The sequence below is a fragment of the Trichomycterus rosablanca genome, chromosome 25 (genome assembly GCF_030014385.1).
Source record: "Trichomycterus rosablanca isolate fTriRos1 chromosome 25, fTriRos1.hap1, whole genome shotgun sequence".
NCBI lineage: Eukaryota > Metazoa > Chordata > Actinopteri > Siluriformes > Trichomycteridae > Trichomycterus > Trichomycterus rosablanca.
In genome coordinates, this window is record NC_086012.1 from 12,979,478 (window position 1) to 12,996,519 (window position 17,042).

The following is a 17,042-nucleotide window of genomic DNA, read 5'->3' on the forward strand; positions in this document are numbered from 1 at the left end:
GTTTGGCTTCCTTGTTGCTGGCTTTACTCCTCTTTATGTGGTTGTTCCCTGTTACGCTAAACTCTCACCTCTGCAGTGTTGCTCACAAAGTTAAATCTGATATGTATTTCATATTCTCAAAAAATGTTTTTCTCTTTTTTCTGCTGCAATTTTTAATCATTTTCTTTATATTTTTCTCGATTTTCACGTTGGTTTTTGCAAAGAAAGTTTCCACTCGATGTGGAGGCGGCAAAACGGTTTAAATCCTGCAAGAAAAAAGAGAGAACAGGTTAGAACGAGTTAGACTCTGAGGTATGAGATGTATGAGACGTATCAGAATCAGAATATCTTTATTGTCATTATACCAGGTATAACCAAATTGAGGTGCAATACTCAATACTACAGTGTAACAAACTAGAATTGACAAAGATTACCAAAATTTGCATTCACAAAAATGTACAATAACAACAATAACACACAAATAGAACTTCTGTCAGTAACAAGCTGGTGGAAATTGCACATTGCCCCTGTAATTGCACAGTCCCATGTGTTTAGTGAAATCACCTTATATAGAGGGATTTAGGGTTCGTACTGCGGTGGGGTAAAAGCTATTTTTGAGCCGGTTTGTCCTAGTTTTGATAGTTCTACACCGTCTGCCTGACGGTAACAACTCAAACAGATGGTGGCCGAGGTGAGACTTGTCCATTACAATTTTGTGAGCTCTTTGAAGGCAAAGAGACCTGTGTAGGTCTTCCAGAGTAGTCAATGGGTAGTCAGTGGTTTGCACAGTCCTTAACCCCAGTAAATTCATCTGAGAATACATTTGAACTTGAACGTCAATTGTGAGCCAGGCCTTCTCGTCCAACATCTTTGTCTGACCTCACAACTGTTTTTCGAGTCGATGGGTAAGTTTTCCAGCTTTGTTTTAATACTTATGGATTAAAACAAAGGCTATGTATGTGTGAATGGACATGTCAGAGTCTCTCTCTGAGGGCTTGGTCTAAGGATAGGATTTCTGTTAAACTGAAGCTTGAAGATCTGGATCCAGTTCACTAGCTTTGCAACACCTAAAGTCAGACAGACTCTGGCCCACCAGAGCTGGGTTTTCGAATACATCGTATCGAATCTCAGCTCTGCCATCCGGCTGGGCTGGGCGGCCGCATGAACAACGGTTAGCTGTTGTTCACAGGGTAAGGGGCAAGTCGGATCATGAGTCCTCATAACTGGTGCAATTACGACCCCTGTTGGATGATTGGTGGTGCAGGGCTGCACAGGGCTGAGTAATAATGCTGATCAGGGTGTGGCTCTCCGTGCACAGTGCTGATCGGTATATATGAACTCGACTCGTGCAGGTGAAAAATGCAGTCTGTACTGAGCACGTGTCGGAGGGGGCGTGTACCAGTCAGCGGTGGAGGGTTGAATCAGTGGAGGATGCAATCATCCTCGGCCCGGCTGAGAGTTCAGCACTGGTTGGCTAGTCCGTTTTACCGCTGCACCACCTTGTTGTATTTAAATGATCAGACAGTTATCTATCCACAGGTCTTCATCTGTGAAGTTTTGGTTCAGCTCTGAGCTACTTTGTTCTGTTTTAATATTTGGATCAGAGGTGGTAAATGAGAGCTGGAGTAAAACACAGTAGGAAGGTTCTACAGCCGCTGTGTTTAAACATTACACACAGAACACTACAGACGTAATGGATCATGAAGACGATTAGAAGGTCACGTTTTAATAAACAGCACATGATTTACCAGTTCCACAGAGAATTACTTTCCCAGCTCTTCCACCATTAGACACATCTCTACTGGTCCTAATGTTTAATGCTTTAAGAATTGATTCCTGTTCTTTTGAGTGCATTGCTGTAGTATTTCTTACCTTTGCTGTTAGTTGTGTGTGCCAGATGATGGTCAGTAAGGGCGGCTGGCATCTTTTGGCCGTTTTAGCTGCACTTTCAGGCGCTTCATGCCGATCTGGAAACCGTTCATGGCCTGGATGGCTGCCTGGGCACTGCCAGGGTTATCGAAGCTCACAAAGCCTACAGAGTGAACACAGCTAAATGAGTGGTGTTATGACAAGAAAATAATTCAAGTACTTTTTTTTGGCATTTAGCAGACGTTTTTTATTTAAAGCGACTTTCAGTACTGTCTACGCAATTGAGGGTTAAGGGCCTTGCTCAAGGGCCCAACAGTGGCAACCTGGCAGCTTGAACCAGCGACCTTTTGATTACTAGTCCAGTACCTTAACCATTGGTCTACAACTGACCAGCTTTACTCTGAATGCTTCACTCATACCTAAAGTGCTCATTTCACTTGTTCGGAACCACATGGCCAAAAGTATTTGGACACCCTTTTCAATTATAGAATTCTTAGAGTTTCAGGCGCAGTCATTGCTCACAGTGGTGTATAAAATAAACAGTTTTCAACTTTGTAGTTTTACAATTACTGACTGTAGTCCATCTGTTTCTCTGCATGCTTTGTTAGCCCCCTTTCTTGCTGTTCTTTAATGGTCAGGACCCCCACAGGACCACCACAGAGCAGGTATTATTAAGGTGGTGGATCATTCTCAGCACTGCAGTGACGCTGACATGGTGGTGGTGTGTTAGTGTGTGTTGTAACTGGTATGAGTGGATCAGACACGGCAGCGCTGCTGGAGTTTTTAAATACCGTGTCCACTCACTGTCCACTCTATTAGACACTCCTACCTAGTTGGTCCACCTTGTAGATGTAAAGTCAGAGAAGATCGGTCATCTATTGCTGCTGTTTGAGTTGGTCATCAGTGGTCACAGGATGCTGCCCACGGGGCGCTGTTGGCTGGATGTTTTTGTTTGGTGGACTATTCTCAGTCCAGCAGTGACAGTGAGGTGTTTAAAAACAGTGTCTGATCCACTCATACCAGCACAACACATATACTAACACACCACCACCACATCACTGCAGTGCTAAGAATTGACCCACCACCCAAATAATACCTGCTCTGTAGTGGTCCTGGGAGAGTCCTGACCATTGAAGAACAGGGTGAAAGAGGGCTTACAAAGCATGCAGAGAAACCGATGGACTACAGTCAGTAACCAGACACTAACTAAAAACAAACAACAGGCTACTGAATGAATGATAAAATGAATTGAACGTTTATCCTCAGGGTTGATTTTCCAGCAAACCCGTCATCTATATAATATTGTAATAGGAAGAATGAAATGATATACAAACATGCTTTTAGATCAATGTACGCTGGTATAGGATTGCACTACACAACGGTTTAGGAGACATAAACCCTCAGTACAGTCATCCTGAAATCACTTTACTGCTCTGAGCTAGCTGGCTATTTTAGAAATGCATTTTCCAAAAGCAGCAATTCTCAGAAAAAACATGCCATTTCCCAAAAAGCCTCATGATCAATGTAATAACAAACAGATGGAGCCGAAGCAGCGGGTTTATTGGTGCCAGACAGGGGAATGGAGCTATTAAGCGCTAGGTACAGAGAGACAGACAGATGTTTATGTGGCAACTTCAAACTAGTTTCTTACTTTTAATTCTTTTTCTTTGTTTATTTGAATCCCTAGAGATATTACTAATACTATTACAATTCAAATAGGCAGGTGGTGGTGGTGCTGCTGGTTAGTGGCTTATTGAGTTGGACAAGTTTTCCCTTCCCAGCGTGTATTGAATACACTGTTTAATTTCTTTTATATATTCATTCACACTAACCGTTTTAGAAACACATGTGGTGCAGGGCAGCTATATTTCACACAGGGTGCTAATTCATGACAGGGTGGCACTCACATCACACATCCTCTTACACCTAGGGACAACTCACAGTAGCTACTACAACCCCTGCATGTTTTGGGGAGATTGGATGAGATCTGAGTACATATAGGAAACCCTTTACATCAGGGCTGCCCAATTTGGGGCCCGCGGGCCAAGCCTGGCCCGCCGCCTCTTTCTTTTGGCCCGCCTCGCTTAGATCAAAGTAGTGCATACTTTTGTCAGTAGCTGGGAATTTCTTTCAACAGGTGTTTAACTGCCGATAACGCTAGCTGCAATTCATTAGCTGACCACAATTTTACATGAGACAGGAGAGGGGGGCGCTGTGGAGCTCCTGTCAGCAGACATCAAGTAATCTATGATGACACGAGTGAGGCTGTTAATCATGGAGTGTGTGAGGCAGTGGCATTGGATAAACGAACATTTAAAAACAGTTGGCAGCATGAATATTTTTTCACCGAAATAGATTAAACCGCAGTTTGCCTCATCTGCGGATAGAGAGTGGCTGTACTAAAGGAGTATAACATCAGTCGGCATTACGAAACAAAACATGCTCACCTGTTCTCAAAGTACAGTGGCGAGGAGAGAAAGGTAAATAATAATATTTTGCTTTGCATGTTTTTCTTTACAAATTTACATTTGTTCAAATATTTCTGCTCCTAAAAAGAAAAATTTTCTAGCATCCGTTGAAATCAATAAAAGCACTGTTAATTAGGATAAAATCACTGTTAATTAGAATAGTAGTGTTTTATTTAACAATAAAAAACGTGATATATTTTAATTTAATGCAATATTAAAATTAGGGTGGGCGATTTTCAAGATTAATTCGGTTAATTCGAATGAACGTTTTCAACCGATGTTAGAAATGTGACAATCGCGATTGTTTACATACTTTATATTTTAATTAAAATACCAACATGTCACGAGGCAGAAACTGACCAGACGCTCGCGGATTATAAATCAGGGAAAGTTTAATATCAAAAGGGCAAAAACAGTGTACAACAACAGGCAGAGTCCAAAACCAGAGGATAAACAGACAGGCAGCGAAAACCAAAACAGCTAAAACAGTAAATGGAAGACAACAAGGATTATACACGGTAACGGTTAGATTCAGAAATAAGGACCGCAAACACGATCAGCAAAACTTCACACTGAGGCTCACAAACAGAAGAGTTTAATTAAGATTCATGGAATCGAACACAGCTGAACTGAATCGCCAAAGCATGAGGACCGATCAGGATTGGCTGACCAGGGACTTGTGGTAGTCACGTGACAGTCCGGGGGAGCATGGAAATTGTAGTCCATATTGTTAGAAGCAGAACTTGCCCCCTCCATCCACCCCCCCAGTCACAAGAGGACAAAATCAAAGCTGAGTGATTACTTGATGTCCCCCCAGTGTAGTGATATGTAGTATGATGTAGTGACTCACTTCATTGGTGGAAACACTAAACAGGCTCGTGTTTCTTTTAAGAAGGATAACCTAAGGATAACAACATAACCTTTAAGTTTTGGCCTGTGGCCCTTCACAGAGATTAAATTTTGGCCCCTTATAAGGAATTATTTGGGCACCCCTGCTTTACATACACTACAGAGTAGGATCAACCAACATCCCTATTCTACCAGCTGTGCCACCATGATTCCAACATGAATGTTTAGTTTTTGAGTGAACTGGACACTAGTGTGTGAGTGTATGCTAAATCTCACCAAAGCACTTGCTCTGGTTAGTCGCTCGATCCATAAACACCTTGGAGGAAATGACCGAGCCAAAGGGCAGAAACATCTGCATCAGTTCATTATCACCAAACTCCTGCGGTAGGTGGTAGATGAACAGGTTACAGCCTTCTGGACCTGCACACACACACATACATACACATTATTACTGAAAAACACTGTTTACTGTAGTGAGGCTTTAATAATACAGTGTTTTTAACCTAACTTTTATCTAACACAGATGTACAGACTGCAAAAATCACATGTCCAAAGTGACTTACAGTTTCAACCCATTGCAATGAAAGCAATTGAGGATTATGGGCCTTTTTCAGTGGAGGTGATGGGGCTTGAACCAGCAACCTTCTAATCACTAGTCCAGTACTTTAACCACTAAGCTACCACTGCCCACAGTTGCCAAAATTTACTTATGGCATTTAGCAGACACTTTATGTAAAGTGACTAAGAGTTGTGACATAATGCGATGTAAGCAACTGTGGGTTAAGGGCCTTGCTGAGGGACCCAATAGTCCACCTTTCTTTCTATTTAAATCCACCGTAATTTATGTGATTGTTTTGCCCAGACCCGTCACAGGATGCATCTCTGTCTTGCACCCTAGTGTTTACAGGTGGTGTCAGATCCACCATGACCCTGACCAGGATAAAACACTTACTGATAACTTATAAAGAAATGGGGGCAAGCGGTTGCCTAGTGGTTAAGGTACTGGACTTGTAACCAGAAGGTCACTGGTTCAAGCCCCATCACTGCCAGGTTGCTGCTGTTGGGCCCTTGAGTAAGGCCCTTAACCCTCAATTGCGCAGACTGCATACTGTAATGTAAGTCGCTTTGGATAAAGGTGTCTGCTAAATGCTGAATATGTAAATGTGCCGCTCAGGTGGCGCAGCAGTAAAAACACACACTGCAACCAGAAAGGGATCTCGAATACATCGTATCGAATCTCAGCTCTGCCTTGCCGGCTTAAGGCTGAGCGGCCACATGAACAATGATTGGCCGGTTGTTCAGGTGGGCAGGACTAAGCCGGATCTGTCAGAACGGTGCAGTTACGACCTCTGCTGGCTGATTAGAGGTGCCTACACAGAGATGGGGAAGGAGTGCTCGTAGGTACACAACGCTAGGTGGCACAACACTCAGCAACGTGTGGGTGATAAGATGCATGCGGCGTGCTGCCCACGTGTCGGAGGGGGCGTGGGTTAGCTTCGATCTCCTCGGTCAGAGCAGGAATCGGCATAGGCAGAGAGGAAGCATGATGCAATTGGGCAATTGAATGCGCAAAAGGGGGAGAAAATGCATTTAAAAAAAAAGAAAAGGAAAGAAAAGAAAATGTAAATGTAAATGATTTATAATAATAATAATCAGAACATGTTTACTAGTCTGCTTACCTTCTCTCTGCTGTTGCTGCTGCTGAATCACCTGAGGCGGCTGAGGCAGTGTCTGGCCTATAGGGGTCAGTGTGGTTGTGGGGTAAATGGCTACATAATCACCCATGCCACACACACACAAACACACACACACACACACACACACACACACACAATCATGATGGCAAAGGGAGGAGAAACAGAGCGACAAGAAAACCGAGTGACCTTTCTATTCTAATGAGAGATTGACAGAATCACAATACAGCACATTAATCATATTTCAGACTGAGAGCAGATGACACATTGTTCCGAAGCACCATGATTGCTGTAATTTACTAGCAGAAATTATCATTGGACGGGAAGAGATCATTTTCTTTAGAGGCAAATGCAGACTCACATTTCAATCAGGGCACAAACACACCTTCAGGCTGTGACATTTAATCCAATCAAGCGCTTTGCTGTTATCTATCTGGAGACACCTTAGAATGAATGGATTTAGATAATTTTGCCACACCCACTGCTCCACGAGGGGCATGTAATCAAGAATCCAGGTATGCAATCTTCAGCAGAATGGGCCGTACTAAAGATCTCAATTTCTGCCCTGCTCGAGCTGATATAGTCAACTGTATTGTTATTATAAGGTGAAAACTTCTAGGAGTAACAACCGTTCAGCCAGGTTCTAAACGTATGTATACGTAATGTATAAAATTAGTCTTCAGTCGCAAAAGGTTCCAGGCATAGTTTAGTTTTTATAATTCCAACTGATGTCCTCCCACCTTTGAGTGACCACCAGCCAATGTCTGATTAGCAACCAGAAACTCTAACGGAAGGGCAGGATTACACCCTGTACACCCTGTACAGCCCCCCGAGCCATTGCAGGGCAACGCACACATTTGTACTCGCTTAAGTCAGGGGGGCTGTCAGGAGCAACAAATCCACCCTCTACATGTTTTTGGAAGGAGGGGAAAGCTACAGTTCCTCAGAAGCCAACAGTATGTGTGCACATTTTCCCAGACTGAGAAGGCTTACCACAACTGTCTCTGTGGAAATCTGTGCCCTTTTTTTTCCATGTGAACGTGTGTACTTAATTAATTGATTGTCCATGTGTGTGTGTGTGTGTGTGTGTGTGTGTGTGTGTGTGTGTGTGTGCACCTGTATATTGTTGGATGCCAGTGAAGGCCTGCTGAAGTGTGTCGGCGGCGGTGGGGCTCTGGGTGGAGTACGATGGCAGGCTGTTGGCATAGACCGCCTCCACCGGATGCCCGTTTGGCTGGGGTGGGATTCCAGTGAAGCCGTTAACGATTGGCGTCACTATGCTGGGCAAGGCCGACGACGCCAGGTTAGCGGGCGGAGAACTCAGTCCTGAAAAAGAATGTAAAGTTTTAATCACTACACAGCACTAGATGTAATGCTAACTTGATTATATACTTATATACTATAATTATATAGCAGTACAGTATATTAATGGATATCCAGCACTTACAGTATATGGCCGAAAGTATTTGGACACCAAACCATGAGATTGTTGGACATCCATTTAAAAAACAAGTGGTATTAAAATAAACCTCTGTGATTTTTTCATCTATAACAGCCACTTCTGAGAAGGCTTCTCACAAGACTTTGAAGTACAGTATGCCTGTAGGAATTTGTGCCCATTCAGTCAAAAGAGCATTTGTATAGCTGGGCATATAAATGATGTTCCAATTTATTCTAAAGCTGTTCAGTGGAGCTGTTTTTTTTAACTGAGCGTAAGTCTTTATGCACAGGGGCACGATCATGCTGGGACAGGGCCTTCCCTACACTGTACTGAAGCATTTCATTATCATTACCACGATTTCAGTGGCTAAAACACATGAATTCAGTCATTAGAAGGCGTGTCCCAATACTTTTGTCCATCATATTGTGTATTTTAATGAGTTTTGGGGCGGCACGGTGGCTAAGTGGGTAACACTGTCGCCTCAAAGCAAGAAGGTCCTGGGTTCAATCCCCAGGCGGGGCGGTCCGGGTCCTTTCTGTGTGAAGTTTGCATGTTCTCCCCGTGTCTGCGTGGGTTTCCTCCGGGAGCTCCGGTTTCCTCCCACAGTCCAAAAACATGCAGTCAGGTTAATTGGAGACACAGAATTTCCCTATAGGTGAATGGGTGTGTGTGTGTGTCTGCCCTGCGATGGACTGGCACCCCGTCCAGGGTGTTACTGTGTGCCTTGCACCCATTGAAAAGCTGGGATAGGCTCCAGCACCCTCGACCCTAATTGGATTAGTGGTTAAGACAGTGAGTGAGTGAGTGAAAGTGAGTGAGTTTTGGAAGTGTCACAAATTATTCTGACATGCAAAAATGCACATAGTTCTTTTTTAAACAATAAAACATTCTTAGTACATCAGCCAATACACACACACACACACACACACACACACACACACGTATGTTAGAAAGTGGTGGTGACAGCTATTGTCTCAGGTAGAACTGTCTTATGATGAAATGGTGCTGCAATTTTTAGAGAAGAAGCACAGTCAAACCACCAGCCACAAGAGGAGGCCGTGCTTTTAGAATGGTTTGTCCAACAGGTTTTAGGTCAGGAGTTCACATAGTTTTGGTATGTATGTATGCTTGAAGGTAGGTAGCTTGAGCTCTGTTCATCTGTCTGTCTCTAGTATATGTAAGACATTAATCAAGCTCAATTCTTCCATCAATCCGCCCGGCTGGCTGTCTGCTTGTCAAATCAGCCGCCAGGCTCTCTGTTCACTCGTGAATCCTATGTGAGAAGATGTGTGTCGATGGGAAGACCGCTGAGAGGGAAGCGAGACCGTTTCCCTCAGGGCTTCGCTTCTCTTTACAAGACTTACTGTCATAAACATGAGCTGCCACTCGTCTGAGCGCTACACTGAGTACACTTATACAAACAAGCCCAGCAATATTCATAACCATTAAAAATACACAGTGGGGACTAAAGGTTTAGGACCACCAGTAAAATGTTTCTATGATTTTTTTCTCAGTATTTGGCACTATTGAGAAGTAAGTAAGTAGTACCTGTACATTTGTGAACATACATTTGTAGACATAGTGGCCATGTTCAAGAGCCTGGTGGCTGCAGGGCTCAGGATAGAACATGCCTACTATTGACTGGCAGGGCGTCTATCAGAATTTATGAGGACCTGGGGAATAAATGGGGTTCTGTGTACGGTAAATGAAGATGGCGACCTAATATTGAGTTCTTAGCACCCAATATTTTATTACTGAATAGATTTATTTTTCTTTTTTACGTTTCTCCCCTCCTTAATTTTCTTCATACCTAGCACTGTTTTTGTATATAATGCACTTTTGAGGTACATTAATCAATTTGTAATAAACAGTTTTTAATTCTTATTAAAAGCTTGTTAAAATTAATACATTGGCAGGCATTTTTTATCTATAATAAATTAATCAAAAATGTCATTTTTTTATGCTCGTTATGTGATTTGTAATGTTTACCTGTGGTTTTAGACTTTTGGCTCCCACTATATTTACAGACACTACCTATTAAATTTGTGGACAGTTAGCTTATCAAATAATTGAAATAAATGACCACATTGCATGTGTGTTTGTGAATTTTAATACCAAGAACAATTAAGCTATCAGTATTATTATAATAATACTATAATAATACTATAATAATACACACACACACACACACATTAACTTAACAGCATTTACTTCTTCAGCAATTTGAGCTACAGTAGCTCTTCTGTTGGATCAGACCACACAGGCCAGCCTTCGCTCCCCACATGCATCAGTGAGCCTTGGCCCTAACCATGACCCTGTCGCCGGTTTACCACTGTTCCTTCCTTGGACCACTTTTGACAGATACTGACCACTGCAGACCGGGAACACCCCACAAGAGCTGCAGTTTTGGAGATGCTCTGACCCAGTCGTCTGGCCATCACAATTTGGCCCTCGTCAAACTCGCTCAAATCCTCACGCTCGTCCATTTTTCCTGCTTCTAACATCAACTTTGAGGATAAAATGTTCACTTGCTGCCTAATATATCCCACCCACTAACAGGTGCCGTGATGAAGAGATAATCAGTGTTATTCACTTCACCTGTCAGTGCTGATAATGTTATGCCTGGTCGGTGTAAATATACAATATATCAGTTATAGGTATAAGTATATACAGTACAATAAGAGCAATAATATACATTGTTTTATATTTAATATCAGATATAAATATGAATGAGTATAATAGTAGTAATATTATAATATAGATTATTACCAATACATACTGTACATATACTGTAGGTGTAGATATAAGAATGAGAAATATCAAAGAGGAATATGTAGGCTTAGATATGGTGGTGCAAATGTGTGTCTTAGTTTGAGTTTAGTTTGATTTTTTTCCCCACCGTCCGTCGTGTGGTGTTAAACAGTTATCACACACAATAATGCCTTCTCTGTTTCACAGTAGTAACAAACTGTTATAAAGGTAATATAGAATTTTAGATAATGAAGAAGATAATGACGTTTTTGAAATATATGTGGTATTTGTAGTACTGATGTAGAGATGCTGTAGTTATTTGGGCATTAATGGTATAATCAGATGTGTAGCAGTGACCAGTCTGGACCTCAGGTGACCACATGTTAAGAGAAATACAATTCACCATCGACGAGCATTACATAATAAAACCGCCAACCACCGACACAGGAACCGTGTGATTTAAGTGTTATTGACAGCGCAGCACAGAATATTTGCTTTTTTATCAATTCTAATGAAATGTACACATCAAATGCAGTGTGTTCAGCTCTGAGGCATCAATACTTTCTTAAAGTATTCCACCCAACCCTGCCTCCAACACAGCGCTGTGATCCTTCAAACACTTATTCATACTGACACTGCTGCTCTGCAACCCTGATACTGCTGAGCCTGCACTCAACACTCAACAAGCTCTAGTGCACATACAATGCACTACACATACACTCTCTGAGTGTGTGTGGGTATATATATATGTGTGTGTGTGTGTGCATACGAGAGAGAGGGAATGATTGGCAGGCTGTTTCTACACACTATCAGCAGCAATTTGCATTGTTCGCTATTTAAGCAGAGTGACAATGGATATGGCTGACCTACACATTTACTACTCAAGAACACTCCACTGTGTTTCAGCCTAGTCTTTATTTACAACACCTGTAGTGTGTGTGCATTTCTCATGGCACTGTGAGGCCTGAGAAGGTCCTGAGATCTGAGAAAGAACTACAGTAGGTTTCCTGGACCGCTCCAGGTCCTTTCTGTGTGGGTTTCCTCCGGGGGCTCCGGTTTCCTCCATTGTCCATGACTATGATTGCGATTGAACTTGAACTGATGAAGCTTGTGTAACCAGTAACTACCTGTCCTGTCATGAATGTAACCAGTGTGTGTAAAACATGGTAGCTCAGGCAGTGGTAGCTCAGGTGGTTAAGGTACTGGACTAGTGAACAGAAAGTTGCCGGTTCAATCCCCTCTACCGTCAAGTTGCCGCTGTTGGCTTTGACCGAGGCCCTTAACCCTTAATTGCTTGAATGGTATCCAGTCATAACTGTAAATCACTTTGTATAAAAGTGTCTGCTTGATGCTGTTAATATCATTCCATCACTGTATGTGATTCTTCCCAGGTACTTACATATACCCAATTGCATTACGCTTCCCATCTACTGGTGCTGACCCTCGCCCCGATTGAGGAGAGCGAGACTGTCACACGCCCCCTCCGACACATGTGCATCTTTTCACCTGCATTCGGCGAGTTCATATCAACCAGCCAGCAGATGTCGGAATTCGCACAGTTCTGAGGAATCCGTATCCGGCTTTTCCTACCCCATGAACAACAGCCAATCGTCGTTAACGTGGCTGAATGGCAGAGCCGAGATTCAATACGACGTATTCGAAATCCCAGCTCTGGTGTGCTAGCATGTTTTACCGCCACCTGAGCGGCCACTAATAAAGTTTTTAATGTAAATTACTGTAGGAATTAAAGCGTGCCAGTTAGGTCATTATACCGTTGACAAAAAGAACAGATGGAGTACAAATCAAGTTTATTTGCATATTATTGCTTAATTATTGCATATTATTGTGTTATACCCTGGACATTTACCAGTGCTTAAAAATGCATATCTTGTTTTACCATATGTCGACACATTTTTCCTAATTACTGAGTTCAGCTTTCAGCCTCACACATTGCTAATGATTATTAAAATCAGTTATATAAAATAAATAAATGATCTGATTCCAACTTTGTGGCAAAAAAAATTTTTTACAATATTTTTTATTGTATTTTTATCGTTTTTCGTTTTCATCTTTTTACACACCTTGTGGATCTATTTCTTTTATGTTACTTTTGATACTTTTATTTGTGCTTTTGATACTTTTTGTTCTTTCTACTGTACATCGCGTCTGCGGCCGGTGGTGAACGGTGGATGAGTTTTCCTGGGATCGGCACGATGTTGAACTATTCCGTTGACCAGCTGAGGAAGTTCAACAACTGCACTACTCCATCGTGTATTTCAGTCATCAAACAGCTTGGACTCCTTCGCCGGCCTCGTTATATTCACAGGGGCTCCCGGAGAAAGCTTGTTTATCTTCGAAACGGTAACGCTATTCCATCCTTCTGGTCAGCCGTGCGCACTGTCGCTCCGCAAACACGTCATCAGAGCGCTGCTGCCTTGCACACCAGTAGCGGTGTAGTCTCCATGACAACGCTGTCCACGGAGTGGGATAGGAAACGCGGAGTGGACTTAGCAAATCTCCGTTCTCTTCCTCGTTCCTCACAGCCAACTACACAACAATACCACTTGAAAATGGCATTGCTTAATGTTCGTTCACTCAACACAAAAAGTACTGTACTCAGTGAATTTATATCTGACAGTGAACTAGACTTTTTCTGTCTCACTGAAACTTGGCATAAACCCTTGGATTATTTTACGTTAAATCAGACCACGCCAATGGGATACTCGTATATTGATGAACCTCGTATGGAAGGGCGAGGTGGTGGTGTTGCTGCAGTCTATAGGGATGATATTAAAATAACCACTTTGTCTTTTCCTGCTGCTCTTTCTTTTGAACACCTGGCTTTCAAGTTGTCAGGGCCTACTCCTCTGGTCACTGCTGTAGTTTATCGTCCGCCAAAGCCAAACGCTTCCTTTCTCTCTGATTTTTCAGATTTTTTAACCCAGCTTAGTGCCCTCTCATCCTCTGTACTGCTTATGGGTGATTTTAACATCCATATTGATGACAACAACTGTAAATTTGCCAGGGAATTTTTGGAATTGTTACAGTGTTTTAATTTCACACAACATATACATTTTCCAACTCATAAAAAAGGTCATACTCTTGACCTTGTCTGCTCTACTGGTGTCCTAGTTCATCAGCCGTCCAGCCATGACCTTACTGTCTCTGATCATTTGACAATCATCATGGACATTGAGGTCACTAGGCCCATCACTAGAGCTAAACGTAAAATATCCTTCAGGAATCTTCAATATATCTCTCCCTCTGCTTTCTCAGATTCTCTTGTTAAAAAGATGTCTGTCTGTCCTGTACTGTCTAGTAATTCATCTGACCTTGTCGATTACTATAATGACATACTCGCCTCATGTCTTGATGAGCTGGCTCCTTTGAGAACCAAATTTGTTTCATTTAGTCATTCCGCACCATGGTACACAATTGAGCTTCACCAAATGAAATCCCGTAAACGCCAGCTTGAAAGACTTTATAAGAAAACCGGTCTAACAGTACATTATCAGATTTATTCTGATTATCTTCAACATTACAAAGACGCTCTTACGGCAGCCCGATCCACTTACTATTCCGAACTCATACATGCTGGATCAACAAATCCTAAGACTCTCTTTTCCACAATAAATAAACTTCTCAAACCAGTTGACAATACTACCAATTCCTTTACAGTTGACAAGTGTAACTCTTACCTCTCATTTTTTCAAACAAAAGTTGAGAATATCCACAATTTTCTGACAGTTTCCCCTGTCATCTCTGTTTCTCCGCCTATCTCATCTCAATTTATTACCCAGCCTCTGTCTCAGTTCTCACCTGTGTCTCTTTTGGACCTATCTGAGATCTTAACAGGGATGCGAAGCTCCACTTGTGTTTTGGATCCTGCTCCATCAAAACTTGTTAAGGGTTGTTTTCCAGTTATCTCATCACTTATCACAGAGATAATCAATTCCTCTCTTAGTTCTGGCTCAGTCCCTCAATCACTCAAATTGGCTGCTGTTACTCCCATACTTAAAAAACCTGGACTTGACTCTAACATTATGAGTAACTTTCGGCCCATTTCCAATCTTCCATTTCTGTCGAAAATACTGGAACGTGTTGTTGCCTCACAGCTCAAAGATCACCTAAATTCCAATAATCTATTTGAATCATTTCAGTCTGGTTTCCGCCCCCAGCACAGCACTGAGTCAGCCCTCCTCAAAGTCACAAATGACCTTCTTCTTTCCTCAGACTCTGGACAAATTAATATTCTCGTCCTCCTTGATCTTACTGCAGCTTTTGACACCATTAATCACTCCATTCTTCTGTCCCGCCTTGAATCCTCTGTCAACATCACTGGTACTGCCCTTTTGTGGTTAAGGTCATATCTCATAAACAGACAACAGTTTGTTAATATCAACAATTGTAGTTCTGCCATTGCTCCACTGTCCCAAGGCGTTCCCCAAGGCTCAGTGTTAGGTCCCCTTTTGTTTATTCTTTATATGCTCCCCCTTGGTGACATCATACGTCGGCATGGTTTACATTTCCACTGCTATGCTGATGATATTCAGCTTTACATCTCCTCCAAATCCATTAATACTGAACTTCACTCCACTCTGACAAATTGCATCACTGAAATGAAATTGTGGATGAAAGCTAATTTCCTCAAATTAAACTGTGAAAAATCAGATATGATCATCGTAGGTCCTACAACCCTGGCAAAAACCACAAAAAATTTTCAAATTACCATTGATAATGACACTTTGTCTCCGTCTTCTAACATCCGAAATCTTGGTGTAATTTTTGATAGCAACCTCTCTTTTGACCGCCATGTAAATCACATCACCAAAACTGCTTTCTTTCATCTAAAAAACATAGCACGTCTACGTCCATCACTCTCTTTTTCTGCCGCCGAAACCTTGATTCATGCTTTTATTACATCCAGAATTGATTATTGCAATAGCATCCTTTATGGTACATCTAACAAAATCCTAAAAAAACTTCAGTATATCCAGAATTCAGCTGCTCGCCTCCTTACTCATACTCGCTCCCGTGATCATATTACACCTGTTCTACAAAAACTTCATTGGCTTCCCGTTGCTCAACGCATTCAATTCAAAATTCTTCTATTCACTCACAAAGCTCTCCATAATCAGGCCCCATCCTACCTCACCGACCTGCTCCATCAGCACATTCCCTCCCGTAGCCTTCGCTCTTCTGAGGCTAACCTACTGTCCATACCCTCTAGGACCAAGCACCGGACCTGGGGTGACAGGGCCTTTTCCATAGCTGCTCCATCTTTATGGAATGCTCTCCCCAAACACCTACGAGATTGTCCTGACCTGTCCAAATTCAAGTCACTTCTCAAAACTCATCTATTCAGAGTGGCATTTAACTTGTAACAACACAAAATAAATGCTTTTATTTTTGCTATTCTTTTTAATAGTTTTTATACTTAGATCACGACAGAAATGTGAAGTCCTAGATCCTAAAACTTGTAAAGTTTTCAGTTTCCTGATTGCATGTAAATCTGTCCTGTTTCTGTCTAATTTTAAGAAATTGTTCTATATTTGTTGTTCTCTCTCATAATTTAGCTAATTTTTAATGAACTGTCTTATGCTGCTCTCTTTGTTTTTATCTTAATTATTCTTGATGTTGATGTACTATTTTGATTTTGTACTATGATTTGTATGGTGTATGTACGTATTTGTTTTGATTATTTGTCTTATGTAAAGCGTCTTTGAGTATCTTGAAAAGCGCTATATAAATAAAATGTATTATTATTTATTATTAAAAGTTTGGGAAAATGTTCTAGAATGAATTGCACCTCTGTGCACAAAGTGAGGTCCATAAAGACTTTTGATGTGGATATGGATGAATTAGAATGACAACCATTCATTCTAGTTCCTTGTGACTTCTAGTTCACAAGGCACGTTTTCCAAAACCTTCCAAAAGGGGGTTTAACTACATATTAGTGTCTTAAGCATTGGGTGTGGCTAAAATACTTAA

The 17,042-nt window shown here is 41.8% G+C and overlaps 1 protein-coding gene across 1 annotated transcript in view; it reads right to left on the bottom strand.

Annotated features, from left to right (window-relative positions):
• Positions 1 to 216: 216 nt before the first annotated feature.
• The window catches only part of LOC134302812 (CUGBP Elav-like family member 5), a 141,145-nt gene continuing 124,319 nt past the window's right edge, over positions 217 to 17,042 (bottom strand). The window contains exons 8-12 of the mRNA XM_062988021.1: positions 7,976 to 8,185; positions 6,845 to 6,934; positions 5,442 to 5,585; positions 1,852 to 2,011; positions 217 to 245 (exon numbers count right to left, since the gene is read on the bottom strand). Coding sequence (XP_062844091.1) covers positions 1,884 to 2,011; positions 5,442 to 5,585; positions 6,845 to 6,934; positions 7,976 to 8,185 — 572 coding nt within the window. The 3' untranslated portion in view covers positions 217 to 245; positions 1,852 to 1,883. The remainder of the gene's footprint in view (positions 246 to 1,851; positions 2,012 to 5,441; positions 5,586 to 6,844; positions 6,935 to 7,975; positions 8,186 to 17,042) is intronic.